Source organism: Agelaius tricolor, unplaced genomic scaffold (assembly GCF_023055355.1).
Source record: "Agelaius tricolor isolate 1412-34295 unplaced genomic scaffold, bAgeTri1.0.p SCAF_7, whole genome shotgun sequence".
Taxonomy (NCBI): Eukaryota; Metazoa; Chordata; class Aves; order Passeriformes; family Icteridae; genus Agelaius; species Agelaius tricolor.
Genome location: NW_027269267.1, coordinates 22,640,970 through 22,656,967, shown reverse-complemented (window position 1 = coordinate 22,656,967; position 15,998 = coordinate 22,640,970). Strand labels below are relative to the sequence as shown.

Genomic DNA, 15,998 nt, shown 5'->3' with positions numbered 1-15,998 from the left:
GACATTGACCTTTTGGACTGAATCCAGAGGAGGGCTGCTAAGTTGATTAGAGGTATGGTGCACCTCTCCTATCAGGAGAATTGGGATTATTCCTCCTGGGAAAGGGAAAGCTTTGGCGTGACCTAATTGTGTCCCACAAGAAAGATACAGAGGGACTGTTACAAGAGCATGAAGTGACAGGATAGGTGGGAATGGTTTCAAACTGAGAGTAGGTTTAGATTAGATATTAGAAAAAAATTTACTGGGGTGGTGAGGGACTGGAACATGTTGCCTGGAGAAGCCATGAATGCCCCTTCCTTGGTAGTGCTCAAGGCCAGGTTGGATCTGGCTCTGAGGAACCTGGTCTAGTGGAAGGTGTCTCTGCCTGTGGGGGTTGGAATTAAATGACCTTTAAGGTGCCTCACAACCCAGGCCATTGTATGAATCTATTATAGGATTTTTCTGACCTTGTCTTTTATTTACTTCTTCTTATAAATAGAAAAATTCTAAGTGATTCATTAGAATTTCTAAAGTCGTACCTCTCTATATATTATTTCTTTAAGATATCAGTTCCATTTTTCTTAGGCAGGGTATATCGAAGTCATACATTCTGAGTACTGCCTTTGGAGAAAAAATTAAATTGTGGAAGGGGTAAAATGTCACCAATTTAGAACTTCTGTGGTGACTGGCCTTTTTATGTTTCTAAATGAAATTTATCTTCATTGAGATGACATAGAAAGTGTTTCCATAGGAGAATTTTAATATAGTCTTCTTTTAGGTACCATCTTTTGGCAGATACCAAGATGCAAGCAATTTTTCCTCAATGATTCAGCTATATAGCTAACTGATTACCAGACTGAGATGCTTCTTTGTTGGAGTGATTTGCTTCCTCCTCTTATGATCTTTGCGAATTATTTCAGATTCAAGTTATTGAAATGAAAGGAAGACTTTCTCTGCAATAAGAGAAGATATTGCATTTTAAGGAAGACAATCTGAAGATGAAAACTGGATACCTTAAATTGAAAGACAAAAGTCCTCCTGATTTAAACAGCAGGAGGAATTAATCATGAATGTCAGAAAAATTTGTTCCATAGGTTATTGGATATATTGCATGCAGTTATGAAGAAGAAATAGTAGTTCAAAGTCTGTGTTATTTTAGCAGGTATGCACAATGGATTTTTATCTTCCCCATAAAGTTTCTCTTTCAGAAGACTATATTAGAAGTTAATCTCTGGAATATTTTCTTGTGTTGTCCATGCACATACCTCTATGAAGGTCATAAAGGGGGGCAAAGTATTCTTAATAAAAAACATTGTTTATGAAGATAAATTATTAAATAACTTCTTTTTTTTTTAGATTTTTAAAGAGCCTAAGAGATAAAACTTACAGAAAACTTACTGATACTTATTAAAAGTAGAAGTCTAGTTGGATTTTATTCTCTCTTATCAGTCACAGGCATGACTAGCTGGCTTCAGAAGGCACTAGAAAGGTTTCAGTAAAATTAACTTGCATTTCAATTGAGCGTTGACTAAAATCACAGGAAAAAACCACATGTATATACTGGGAGAGGAGCAGCTGGAGAGCAGCCCTGCAGAAAGGGATCTGGGGATGCTGGTCAGCAGCAAGCTAAGCTGGAGTCAGCAGGGTGCCTGGGCAGCCAAGAGGACAAACTCCATCCTGGAGGGCATCACCAGCTGCCCAAACCAGACAGTTATCCCTCTCATTCAGCCTCATCTTGAGTACAGTTCTGGGCCCCATGATTTAAAAAGAATGTGAAAATCCTTGAATCCAGCCAGAGGATGGCACCAAAGCTGGTGTTAGAGCTCAAATGCATAAGAGAAAAGGTTTTTCACCAAGGCCCCCTTTTTCTTTCTCCACAAAATAACCAAATAATTTAAATTCTGACATTCTGAAAAACAGCAGAAACTTCCATGCACCAAGATAAGTGATTGAAATATTATTTCTTTAAAAACAGATTTACAGCATTTGAAAATGAAGATAAAGACCATTTCAGAAAGAAACAATCTTGAGTCTAGCATTGCAGAGACCATGTGGATGTACATAAGCAGATACAAAGTGCCATGAGCTCCTGGTTGTGGTTGTATAGAAAAAAGCAATTATTCTCCTGTCACTCTATTGCTATGAAAAAAACTGATTTTTTTTATCACTCTGTAATGCACATTAGCAGAAAAGAGAAATCTTTTGCTTCTTTGAGAAGTCATCAATTGAAGCAATGTAATTTCTCTCGAGAGCAAGGGAAAAGTAAAGATGAAATTAGGACCTTATGAGTCATAGCTTTTTCTCTCTTCTATTTTGGGAGTACAACATCTGTAAGCTACCCTTTATTCAAGGATATTCAGAATTGAATTCCTTGTATTTTTATCAAGGACTAATCCAAGTCCTTGATTTAAAACAATTAACAATCTAGGGCAGAATGTGTGTTTGAATCCTCCTACTTCCCACAGTAACATAAAAATAACACGCAGAAATGTGGCATTTTTTTGGTTGCCGGTTTGGTTTGTTTCCCCTCTGTCCAAGAAACAGGAATTCTCTCAATATTTTCTGGTAAAAGGAAAACTAGACAGAAGTTAAGGAGCCTTACAGTCAAATCTCTTAGAAGTTTACAGTATCTAAGTCATCTGTATCAAAAACATAAAGTCTCAATGACAGTATTTCTCCCTGAAAGATTCTCAACAGAAGAAAATGTTCACTGGCTATGTCTTGCTGGGGACTAATGCAATCCCACTGAAAGTATAAAGGCATGAAATTTTTCTCATGACTAATTAGTCTCAATGTGATACTTGGCTGTGGGCTAGACAATCTCTGTAAATCAATGTATTATTTGTTACCCTCTTATTTGACTGAAATACCTTCTGATAGAAAGACAACTAGTCATTAGAGATGAGATTATAACAGAGACATAATGCAGTTAGATACCCACTTGCTTATAAAATGTGGAAATATTTTCAAGGAGCACAAATATTTACAATTGGACAACTTGTTTTACATGGAACAAAAGTGAAATATAAAAAACCATACTTAAATTGTTTCAAAAGGAGTCACACACCTGAGTAAGTGTTAAACATTGATTTACATTTCTAGCAGAAATGAAAACTCAAACTTATTCATTGTATTTACAGAAATTGGTTTTGTTTCTTTACATGGCTAAAATCTGACTTTATGCAAAGTTTGATTGTATGAGTGACAAAACTTAGGTACCTTCTGGTTTTATTCTTGTCTCTAAAATTCTTCAGAAGTATTTATTTATTTATTTTACCGTTTCCCAGATCCCAAAGTGGGGGTACTTAGTTTTAGGAAACATAACATAATACAATCCACAGATGATGTGAAAACGGGGAGAAAAATGGAAAATTCTTAAATCATTTTTCCTTCTCACTTTTTCAACAGTAATTTTATTGCATCTGGTACTGTTATTCTTTCTCTTAATCAATGTGAGCTTCAAATGAACAAGTGCTATCACAGGAGACTTGACACCAATGAAAGTCAAAAAGACACATTATTTTGATTTCCTAAATGGAAACCATAATTTTCAATTAGAAAGTAGAAGTGAAAAGATGAAAATTGATAGACTTTCTCAGCTGCTAACCTTTCCCTGCAGATATCTATTGAAGAAGGCACTTAACATCTATCACCAGAAAGCTTTATTCATTCAATATTTTCATATATTTTACAGAGGCTTTTGGAGATATTAAAGCAAAAAAAAAAAAATTCCATCTGTTCTAAAATGGAAACTCCAAAATCACACTGGAAGCATGTTTTATCTCTCCATACTGTATATTCATATACTGTGTGAATAGGTATTGTAAAGCAGTAAAGGTATTTTAATCCTTCAGTGTCTTCTAGGCTCTAATTGCAAGGAATTATGTGGAAGGTATAAAATAATTCAGGGAAAAATGCAGTTATTTTGCTATCCTTCCAAGAGCTGGTGAAATCCTGCATCTTTTAACTCTTTTAACCACTGCAAGATGCTCCCTTGTCTCCCTGTAAACAATGTAAAGACATTTATCTCACACACACACTATTGCCATTCTGATTATGTTACCAAGCTCATTTCCACGGAGTGGTTAGATTAAATTACACTTTTTTTCTTTTTCTTTTTTTTTTTTTCCCCTTCTAATTTCTGTATAAAATATAATCTCCTACAAAATGATAGATTTAACATGCATTTCTTTTAGTCAGCCAGAATCTTCATAATAGTATTAAAAGCATGTCTCTCGCAGTATCTTTCTGGATAACATGTCCAGCACACTGCTGGGTAAACACATTGTGCACTGGATTAGTAACTGGCTGACAGATCAGGCCCAAAGGGTCCTTTTACACTGTCTTGTAGCTTTTTGATCTGTTTTACTATATAGGCTATGATAAAAATTATTTTATAAGACCATGCTCTACTGTCATGGTCAACTGAGTTAATCCATCAAGCCTGGAGAAACTGGATTCTGTTGCTTTTAGGTAAAAGGAACTCTCTGTCAAAAGTTTCTTGCTAAATTCCATTTTTGGCAAATAAATTTCAACAAACAAAATACCTAATTTTAGAAGCTCTATGAGTCTACACATAGCTTCTGATGACACTGTTACTTAGCATTTGTTGCTTCTGATATTTGAAATGGAAGAGTCTAAATCAAATGGTATATGGATAGAGCTTATGAGCTGCATTTGCACAAACACAATTTCTGTGACTGTAATAATATAATTAAAATATAAGAAAAATGTAAGTTTTACCAAAAGAAAAAATAAAAGAATTTATTATCATCTTTGCAATGTTTACAAAAAAATGTTAATAGCAGTAAGATTAACAGGTGTCATTCTAGGAAATTAGGAATTACACTGAACTAGAAAATCAGCTATGAAAACTGACATTAGCTAACAAACTGTTAGGCAGCTGAGAAGAAACAAGAGAGACAAAACTGGCCAGGAAATCTGCACGAAGCTTAGAGATGTGAGTGAGGCAATGTAGAGAAGTTTGTATTCGGTTCAACAATAAAAACAGTCACAGTAACCTTAATGAGTCTAAATAAACCTCCTTTCTGTGTAAGCATGAAATCGATTTACTTAGCACACTCCAGCTCCTGGGTCATTCCCAGGTTTTATTACCTCTGGCCTTTCCTACCAGGAGACCACCTTAGGTTTCCTGTACTAGTGGAATCACACACACTGATGGTAGAGAGGGCTGTCCAGAGGCACAAGGGGACCAGGTATCTGTATATCAAAATTTAAAATACAGACTTATGATGTGCAGCAATTACACTATTCAAGGCAAAGTTCAATATCTTGTAGAGTAGTGTAAACAAGAATCTGGCCCATGGGGTCAGAAATAAAGCACATACTGCTTGCTTTATTTGATTACTGCTGAATAGAATAGAATAGAATAGAATAGAATAGAATAGAATAGAATAGAATAGAATAGAAAGAATGCAGCTCAGCTGAATGGACCTATAACAGTCAGTCAAATCCTAAGCAGTTCATTTACAACATACACTTTGTCAGTGCTCTAACTTGCACAACAGGAACCCAGGGAAATAGAACAAGCTCAGGTTCTCACTAACTTGAAGATGTATGGAGCTTCCTTGCAAACTTGATTTATATTTAATTGTCTAATGTGATTACTTATAGAGATTATAATTGCATGTGGATATAATTTCAGCTAAAAGTCCAGCCTTCTCAGATAGAGTATTTAAAATGGATGCTTATTGCCAAAAAGGCAGATAGATGAGATGATCTATTCTCATCTGCATGATTTAGAATTCTAAGAGGGAGAAAATTGCAAGGGGTCTCAGAAATGCTAATTCTATTTTACAATTCTGAACTCTTAGTGTGTGTGATTTTACTGCAGTAGATGTTTCAGTTAGCTCTGCCTTCCAAAATATCTCATTCATGTTTCTAGAACTCATCTCAGTTTTTGCCATTCTTGTTTTTCTGTAGTAAGATTCTGGCTTCCAAATGACTGATACATATTTCTGGAAATCATCTCTAGTTTTGTCACACAAGAACATTCCTCTTTGAATATGGCAACTTTTTAGATGATTGCTTAAGATTTTTTTCTTGAAAATTTGTAACACTGTGATTGAATTTAACCATACAAAGTAGTACTATAGGACTTTGATTTTATTGCTTTGAGGTTTTGTTTTGGTTTTGGACTTTTTTTCTTTAGGGAGGTCGAGTTGTCAGGTTTACTTTCTGCTGTTATAAAATCTAAACAGAGATTCCACAGATTGAAATCTCACCATGAGACAGATGATTTAGGTCATGTCTTTGTAAAACAACTCTAAACAAAAATCCCTCTTTTGTATTTTTCCTGCCAACATAATCTTGAAAAAGGCCCTAAAAGAGTGCTTATAGCTGTGTTGGAAAGATGTTGCTACTTCTAAAAGCATATCCACAAAGACTAAGAATCTAGATAATAAAGAGGAATTGAACAGCATCTAGATTGAGTGAGCCAGGTTATTCAAACCATTCCATTTTTTGTAACACTATAACTAACATACTTTTAATTAGGATATCTATTTTCCTTCCCACTCTCATAAATTTCTTTTTTCTTTTTAGATAACTCTCAAAATAGTTTTGGAATTTTGAAAATTCAACTCAGTTTTTGAAGAACTTACATGTAAAATAAAAAGTTACCCAATGCTAAAAGCATGTAGTGAGGGCTGAGGACCACCATGGGATTTAATACTTCTGTGTTTTACAGTATTTTTCAGTATACAGGAGCACTGCCTCACACTGGGACAACTTATCAGCTTCCTGTAGCTCCAGTAGCATCTTCAGTCATCACTGTGGCGAGGTATGAGTAAAAACAGAAACTGCCTAGAAGGGCAGAGGCAGCATCCTCACAAGCCTTGAAGAACATAAGTAATTAAACTCAGCACCACAGCACCCCTCAAACGGTGCCCACAACAAGAAGTAGAAGGAAAATATAAGTATTTTTATTTTATTGTCCCAAAAGTATCCTAACCATGGAATGCATTTTGATAAATGCATATTCATACTTAAAGGGAAAATATGGCCTTCTAAATAACAACTCATATTATTGCTGCATGCATTCTTGGGGATCTATAAATCTAGAACTCAAAGGAGAGAGAGAGAGAATTAAAAAGTTGGAAAGTCTTGTGCCCATCTGTCTGCTATTTTGGCATGTTTACTTAGAGAGAAAGAGAGAGACGAGGAAATTATTCCCAGAGCATCTCTGCAGTCCTCTAAGACAGGGGGTATTTTTGGAGTTACAGATACATATTGTTCAGTGCACAATCTAAAGACTCATATTTTACCCATATGCAAGGAGAAAAGATAGACATAAAAATATTTGTCTCTATGATTCAGTTAAAATGTTTTATAACTCTGAATGTCATAATGTTACATCTACATAAAAAAGGGTCTTTTCTGACTCAGACATCTATCTTTTCATCTACTTTAGACCAGAATTTTCTTAGTGGAGCCAGGGACATATGTCCTAGGAAGAAGATAAAGATGCTGTTCAGTTATGTAGGGATGGGATTAGAAAAGCTAAGGCACAGCTGGAGCTGAATTAGGCAAAGAATATGATGACTGGCTAGACGGGCTTTTACAGATATGTTGGTCAGAAAAGGAAGATGTATTTCCCACAATAAATAAGACAAGAGAACTATTGAAAAATGCCATGGAGAAGTTTGAGGTACCAAAACATTTTTTTTGGTCCTCAGTTTTCACTGGCAATCTCTTTTCCTACATCTGTCAAATCCCCAAATTTTCAGGCAGAGATTGGGGAAATTAAATCTCCACCATTGTAGTAGATCAGTTTTCAGATCACCTGAGGAACCTGAGCATACAGAAGTCCATGGGATCCAATAAAAAGTCTTGAGGGAAATAAAAGATGCAGACACTAGGCCAATTTCCACCATATTTGAAAAACCAGGGAATCTGAGGAAGGCCCCAGTGACTGAGGGGATATCACATCTGTTTTAAGAAGGATACTTAGGAGGATCCAGGGAAGTACTGACCACTCAGCTTCCCCTCCATGCCCAATAAGATCACAGAACAGATCCTTATGGAAGTTATACTGAAGCATATGCAAGACAGAAATGTGACTACAGACAGCATCATGGCTTCACCAAGGGAAAGTCGTGTCTGGCTTAGCCACAATAATAAGAGGCCATAGACAATAATGTGACTCCATCAGTAGCAAGCAAAGAGCAATCCAATGACTGGATGTTATCTGCCTGGATGCTTTTAAGAAATTTTTTTAAATCCCCTATAACATTCTTGACAATAAATTAAAGAAGTATGAATTTTTTGGATAGACTGCTGGATGGATAATGAACTGGCTGAATGGCCATGTACTCAAAAGCTGCAGTCAACAACTAAATATCCAAGCGCAAAGTAACAACCAGTGGTGTCTCTTAGGGTTCACACTGGGACCAATACCATTTTATACCTTCATTAAGGACATAGACAGTGGGATTAAGTGCACCATCAGGAAGTGTGTGGACTTCACAAAGATGAGTATTGCACTTGGTGTACTAGAGAGAAGGGATGCCATGCAGAAGGACTTTGAAAGGCTTGAAAATTGGACCAGTGGGAACCTCAAGGTCAACAAAGCCAAGTGCAAGGTCCCGTACCACCATTGGAAGAAACTCCAGTATTTTACAGACAGATTAATGAGGTAGCTTCATAATGGTGGATGAAAATACTGGACAAGAGACACCAATATGCACTTGTGGCACAGAAAACTAACCACATCCTGGGCTGCATCAAAAGCAGTGTGGCCAGCAGATTGATGGAGGTAATCCTGTCCCTCTACTCTGGACCCCACCTAGAGTGCTGCATCCAGTTCTGGGGACCCCAGAACAAGAAAGCCACGGACCTGTTAAGGAATGTCCAGAGGAAGGCCACAGAAATGGTCAGAAAAGCTTAACTGGGACTTCAGCCTGGAGAAGAAAATGCTTCTAGGAGACCTTATTGGAGCCTTGCAATATATGAAGAGTGCTCACAAGAAAGATGGAGAAATGTTTAACCAGGCCTACAGTGGCAGGACAGGGGGCAAAAAATTATTATTATGAGGTTGGGGAGACACTGGAACAGGTTGCGTAGAGAAGTTATAGATGCTTCATTGTTGGAAGTGTTCAAGGTCAGGTTGGATCGAGCTTTGAGCAACCTGATGTAACCAATGTCCCTTCCCATGGCATCAGGGTTGGACTGCAAGGTCTTGGAAGGTCCTTTTGAACATATGCACTTACAAATCAAACACCACTGAAACACACCAGATTTACAGAAATATGACCTCCAGTAACCCAGACTAGAAGAAAGGGACACAAATATTGTTAGTATTCAAACCATATGTGATAAAGTGACACTTATTTTTAACTCTTATGAATAGTCATGTTTGTTTTACACATGGCTGTTTTTCTGAAGAAATTTTTGTTTTCTTTTTAAACTCATGAAGCAAGTAAAAAAGACGTGTAATTCACCTAATATCTTCCAATGTCCAGGGAGAGCCTAATGAGCTCTCAATGATCACATTTACATTTTACCCAGGAGGAAAAAAATGCAAATATGTTCATAAAACAGATTTCCTCTGATTTTTAAGTATATACACATTTTCTGAATATCTTCTGTTTTTCTAATTCAAACATAGACTTTTGTAATAAAGAATAAATTCCATAGTGTCTTGAAAGTTACATTTGCCACTGTTGAGAAGCAATATTTAATGTCAATACACATATGTGTTTTTCCTAATCCATTTAAAATCCTGACTACTGTTACTTTTCTCTTTCTCCTAGAAATGTCCCTCTTTTGTGCCTTTTGCCTGAATTGCACAATTAAAAAAAATAGCATTCTGACTCTTTCTTCTATTTTGTTTGTTTTCAATTTAAATACATAAAATAGGAGTTCACCAATGCAAATATTGCACTTTTCCCTTTAGATTTATAAAATACAGAGGGGCAATGAAACATTTTGAACCACTTATAGTGGTTTACACTCATCTGTATCCTTCAACAATGTTAGTTGTAAGAAACCAAGAGAAAACTTTTTAAAGAGATACATTAAATAATCTTTTTTTATGGATCAAAAACTACAAGGATTCGGGGTATATATGTTGTTTGACAACAACCAAAACATAATTTGTTTTCTTGTGTCTTCAGTTCTTTCTTTTTTGTCCTTTTGTTTGGTTGGTTGGTTTTTTATTTGTTTTTATTATTGTTTTGTGTGGGGTTTTTGGTTTATTTGGTTGGTTTGTTTTTTCAGGTTTTTTTTTGCTTGTTTGTTTGGGGGTTTCTGAGTGCCAATACTGCATGCATAAATATACCAAGATATCTTTTTATATTTCTGGTTTTAAATTGAAATATCTTTCCATCATAAAAAAAAATATTTTTTTCTCTTTTCTATTTAATGAATAATCAAAATCAGGGACAAAAAAAACTCAGTACTCTGATGAACTATTAAGTTGTTGAAAAACATGAAGAGATAGCTCAGCAACAGAAGACTTCTGTGTTCCAAAACAGTACCTACTATGAAAATAGATCAACTTTGCTATTAGGAAAAACAAGATCAAAAGTCCTTGTAAAAAGACACACAAACAAAATTACTGTACTTTAGGCTGTGTATCTAAATTGCCAGAAATATGAGCATTTGAGCATTTTGTATTCTGTTCTATACAAACTATAAGCTTTTTCACTAGGATAACAAATATTTCTAATGTCTGCCATTTTCTGCCATTTTTTAGATTTTATTTTTTCTGTGGAAAAGTAGAACCTCAAAAAATAAATAAACCTTATTTTGAACAAAAGTTTGGTACATGCTATGCACTATGATTATGGAGTTTCTTATCTTTTTGAAGATAATGTCACTGTACTCCTTAAAACCCCTTGATTGCTTATTACCCACAACACAAATTCCATTAGTGTATATGGCCTTTATTTTTTGTATGTATCTCTAAAAACCAATTTGCACACAAAATTAGTAAATACAGATAAATAGTAACACTTTCCTTCTTCTTGCCATTGCCAACTGTTTTAAAACTGTGAGGACTCATTCTTGATTGACTTTCTTCTTCTTTTTGTTTTAAGCATGGAATAGAAATTATTTAAGAAAAAGATACCAGTTATCAAACCATTATACATTTCCACTCCATTTCTTTTTAAGGTGAAGGCAGTTGTCAAAAATAATGTAGTTTAGCCCAGTTTCCATTAAAAAATGGACAGAATTCAAAATCCATCATTGAGATTGTTCTGTTTTAAAATCAAAACTGAGCCAAATATCTATGATTGATCAGTGGAAAAATTCAGCAATAAAATATTTCTGTGAAAATATTTCTATGAAGAAAAGAGTCACTTACCTAAAACCCCCAGCCTGTAATTGATAGTGACAACAATGACATTTCCATAACTAGCGAGAATGCTGCCATCAATCATGTTTCCAGTACCCTCCATGTAAGATCCACCATGGATGTAGACCATAACGGGTTTCTTGCTGTTCTGATCATGAATGTCTGAAAAAATTCAAGTAAGGAAAACACAATAAAGCAATAAAAACATAAGGAAAATGGCATTAGCAATTTTTAATAGTGCTTACAATAGTCTTAATTACTTATGTTTTCAATGTCACCAGCCCTACACTTGCTAGCTTACACAGTTCAGGACCATCCTACAAGCCTAATATTTATAATTTAAAATTTCAAATACTATTTCCTCTAAAATGGTCTCACTTCAAATGCATTCAGTATTACAGGAAATATAATTTTAATAGAAATGTCTTAAAGCCTAAAAAACCAAATTATGAAATAATCTTGGTTTCTTTAGAATTCTCAGCTTCAAAAATATACTGATTTAGAAATGTCTGTGCATCTAATAATAAAATTATAGTAATGATCCATACTTTCCCATTTCTTGTGGGACATAATTATTGAAATTATATTCCCAATAGTTCAGTAAGAGAAAATAGCAAAAACTCTAACTGTTCTGGTAGAAGAAAACATAGTAGACTGTTCTTTCTTTTAAACAGCCTTAGAGTTAACAGAGAGGATTTATGTGAATTTATGGCACACATTTTTTGCATTTAAATCAAATTATATTTTTTGTGTTGCACTTTTCCTGGTCTAGTAGCAGCCAAGCCTCAAAGAACAACCTTGAGTTAATGGATGATCTTTTGTATAGGTAGAAAATTCTTGGCTACTTTAAAAAAAATAAACAGCTGGCTCTTTAAAAGAAAGTTCAATGAAATTGACAAAACTTTAAAAAATTCTAAAAGAAAGTAAAATGAAATTGATATTACATATGTAATAGTGAGTTATAAAGATGTGCTAATCAGTGATTGGGGTATATTTGGGAGAAGGTTAATCTAAAACGTTCAGCTCTTGATGCCAGTGATGATTCAAAATACCTAAATCTGAAATTGATGTTCTCTACAAAACAGTGTGAAGAGAGGTTAAGCTCCTCTATGAGGTAGAAGGCAATTCAGCAAGCTACCATTAGATGTACAAATCTTCTATAAATAATTCAGTCTTTCTGCATGGAATCAGAGCACTTCTTTCAAGTGTACAGCACAACATACAAGGAAAAGCAGAGCTTCTGATTATTGAACCAGATTTTGAAGAAAATCTTTTGGATAGGCATATATTGAAGAGCGGAGAAGGAAGGTGGACAAAGGAAAAGCTGAGCTAAATACCTACAGGTGAGGGATCTACATTTGAAAAGCTTCCAAACATCCTCCCTCCCCTCAGGCTGATTAGGAAATACTGAGATAAAAAAATGTGATCACCAATGAGGTACCAGATAGTCAGTGTTTTATATATGTGGAATTAATTAGAGTATATTTAAAGGTAAATTTTGAATACCATATTCTTGTGTTCCACTTTTGCTTTACTCTTGTGTACACCTTAAATATCATAAATTTCCAGCTGAGTTCAGGAATGCCCAGGCTACAATGTACACCTGTCTACTTGTCGGAGTTTAAGGCCTGTCATTGATTCTGCCTGCTTTCCAGGAAAAGACATATCCATACATGTTGTATTTTACATGTTGTACTTGAGCAGCAGAACAAAAGATTTTGTGATAAGATCTTTTTAATTGTTGTGACTGTAAGAGTAGTACAGCAAGTAAACAGATCATTTAAAGCAATGAGGTGCATTCTAGTAGATCTATTTATTTTTTTTTAATTGTCAGCATTTTCAGCAAAGTATATAAAATTGCTTCTTCTCTGAAGGCACAGCTAAGATCTCAAAGAACCTGAAAGCAGAAATTATTTAACATAATTATTCGTGTTGCTGAACTACCTTTCCCTTCTCTCCCCAAAATCTCATGGCACAATTTGTTTGCATTTAATCTTTTCTTATTACCTATTCTACCTCAGGGTTGAATCTTTCATTGTTGAAGTCAATAAAAGGTTTCCCCTTCCTCTTCAATGAGAACATTATTATTTTCAACATAAAGGAAATTAGCTGGATGCTTTATGCTTAGATGCTTAGATCTAAAATGAATACCTTTGTTAATCATGAAATCCTAACATTTTATCAATTTTTAAAAAGGTTGAATAATTATGTGTTCATAATCTAGTATTTATCTTTGAAGCAACTTTGGTTTTGCCTGTTATTTGTCCTTTACTTTAAAATTAACTTCAGAATTTGGTATAGAAATGATAATACCATCGTTTGAAAAAAGCCTGTGTTGCACAGAAATAGGAAGCTGATAATCAGAAAGCAACAGAGTAGTTCTAGAATACTCTGCACAGTATTTCTGTGTTGTAAGAAAAAGTGTAATTCTGCAGTGAAGGTAGTGGGGTAGAGGGCAATCAGAGTAAATCAAAGACCTGGGGTTTTTATTATGGTGTTTTATATACAGACAGAGTAGCTACAATAGACCTGAACTCCCAGGAAAAGAGGTGATAGTATCCTCACTGCAGTGTGTATGATTTTAAGGGAAATAGAGAGGACATATGTTTCCAAGTAATTTGAAATTATGTCAGATGGAGAAAAAAAAACAGGAAAAAAGACACGGAGTAACACTTTGGATTGGCCAAGCCTGAGAGGATTAGTAATGTTGCTTTGAAACCAGACCAACAAATTATCCAGGATTTTTGTCTTCTCATTTAATGTGAAAATGTTTTTTCTTAATTTGGTAAATACGTGTGAACTGACAATGTAACTTTAATAAAAAAGAAGGGTGAGAATAGAAGAAGATTTCATGACTTCTTTCTATTTTGGTGCATCCTAAATAGATTTGTTGCATCAAGGCAAGAAAAGAAATCATTTCCATCTAAAACTTTTTTGGGGTATTTCACTGTGAACTTTTAGCATTTCCTTTCAGGAAACCCAGTCCAACTTTGAAAGAAGTCAATGAAAATGATTGTTACTGATTTCAGTGGGAATGTGGTCAGAGTCTGAATGAATGCGTCTCAGAGGCTAGCTGATTACAGGAAAAACACAATAAAGCAACATCAACAGCTTCCTTTATTTTTGTGTCCTGAAATAAACCACATCCTGTGAGAAAAAAATATAAATAAGTAAATAAAAATAGCAAAGACAAAGCACAATTCAACTGTATCAATGTACAGCATGTGCACTGGGGAAACAGTGGAAGTGAAAGGAAGGATATATGTGAGTTTTTCATGAATTTCAAACAAGTGAATATGCAAAATGTGTAGGAGGGAAAAGAGCACATGCATGTTTTTAAATTCCATTTTCTCAGCCTAAGAAAGAATATAGGGGAAAAATATGTGGTTTCAAATAACATTTATGCTACTCACTTCACACATATTTAGGAATAAATTTTACACCTATGTCACGGAGGAACTGCAGTCATCTATATGCTAATTTAGATTTTAAAAAGAAAAACAATCAAAGCAAATTCTAAAGAAGAAAATAAAGAAGCGCACTGATGTGAGCTTCTGCAAATAAGGGACTAAAAATCATGTTGAAATAACAGCAATAATAATAACAATAATAATTCTTATTATAACAAAAATTGAAAAGTTTATGTTCATGCATCAGGGTCAGGCTTTGAAAAAACAAAAAATACCTTCATCTTCACCACGATCATTACTGGTTATATCATCTGCGCTTTTCTTTGTGTTGGCTCCTGGGTTCATATTGAGGAGGAGAATAAAGGGAAAAAAGAGAATTCAAAACCAGCAGGTTCTCAAAAAGAAAAAAACCACTAGTACAAAAAATGTAACAAAAATGTCAAAATCTGTTACATTTGAAATTGAAAAACAAAAAAGATGCAAACTGCACATAAACATAAAATGTCAAGAAGAACAAATTGAAAATATTTGAAAAAATGTATCATATTCTGTGACAATGCAGTACTTTAGTTAAAAGTGATTTCTTCAAAAAAAATCAAATTAATGTGCTATTAAAAAAGAATAATATAAACCAAAAAAGTATGTTAAAAATTACAAAATTATGTTTTACATAAGAAATGCAATTTTTTTATTCTGTTCTGTAACCTTGAGGAAATAATGCCTTGAGTTACTTTCTTCAATAACTTAATATTTTATTCATCTTCATTACAATTTATTAAGAAATAGCCACAACCTGAATTTTGGATGGAAATAATGCAAATAAAATGATTGTTTGAGTTTCACAAAACTTGATTTGACCAAGACAAAACATAAAGACCTCCTTAGAAGTTAATCTTGTTTTCCATATGAGCAAAAAGATATTTAAAACAAGACTGTAAACAAAAGTGAAACAGAGTTGAGTCAATGTCTATTCATGAAATTGGTCCAAAACCAGCCTTTGTTGAAAATATACCTCATCTCATGCTCTTTAGAAAAACCTAGAAATTCACTGAAAACATTCACTTACCATGATAAAGAACTTGCATTCCTTTATCAGAAGATTTAGGGAAGAATTTTTTTTTAATTTGTATCCGATATGCTTTCTTAAACTACTTTTGAGGTGTACACATGCACACACACAGAGGCACGCACACACGCATAAACATTTATGCTCATACATGTCACAGTCTGTACTTATGGGAGCAAGAGGAAATAAACATAGTTTTCACCATGCCCATCCTTGGGCAATA

General features: G+C 34.4%; 1 protein-coding gene across 3 annotated transcripts in view; it reads right to left on the bottom strand.

Annotated features, from left to right (window-relative positions):
- NLGN4X (neuroligin 4 X-linked) overlaps positions 1-15,998 on the bottom strand; it is a 160,580-nt gene that overhangs the window by 51,848 nt on the left and 92,734 nt on the right. For 2 of the 3 annotated variants that reach the window (XM_071430585.1, XM_071430584.1), the window contains exons 4-5: positions 14,985-15,044; positions 11,309-11,461 (exon numbers count right to left, since the gene is read on the bottom strand). In XM_071430585.1, the coding sequence (XP_071286686.1) occupies positions 11,309-11,461; positions 14,985-15,044 (213 nt within the window). The remainder of the gene's footprint in view (positions 1-11,308; positions 11,462-14,984; positions 15,045-15,998) is intronic. The other variant, XM_071430586.1, reaches the window with a different exon arrangement.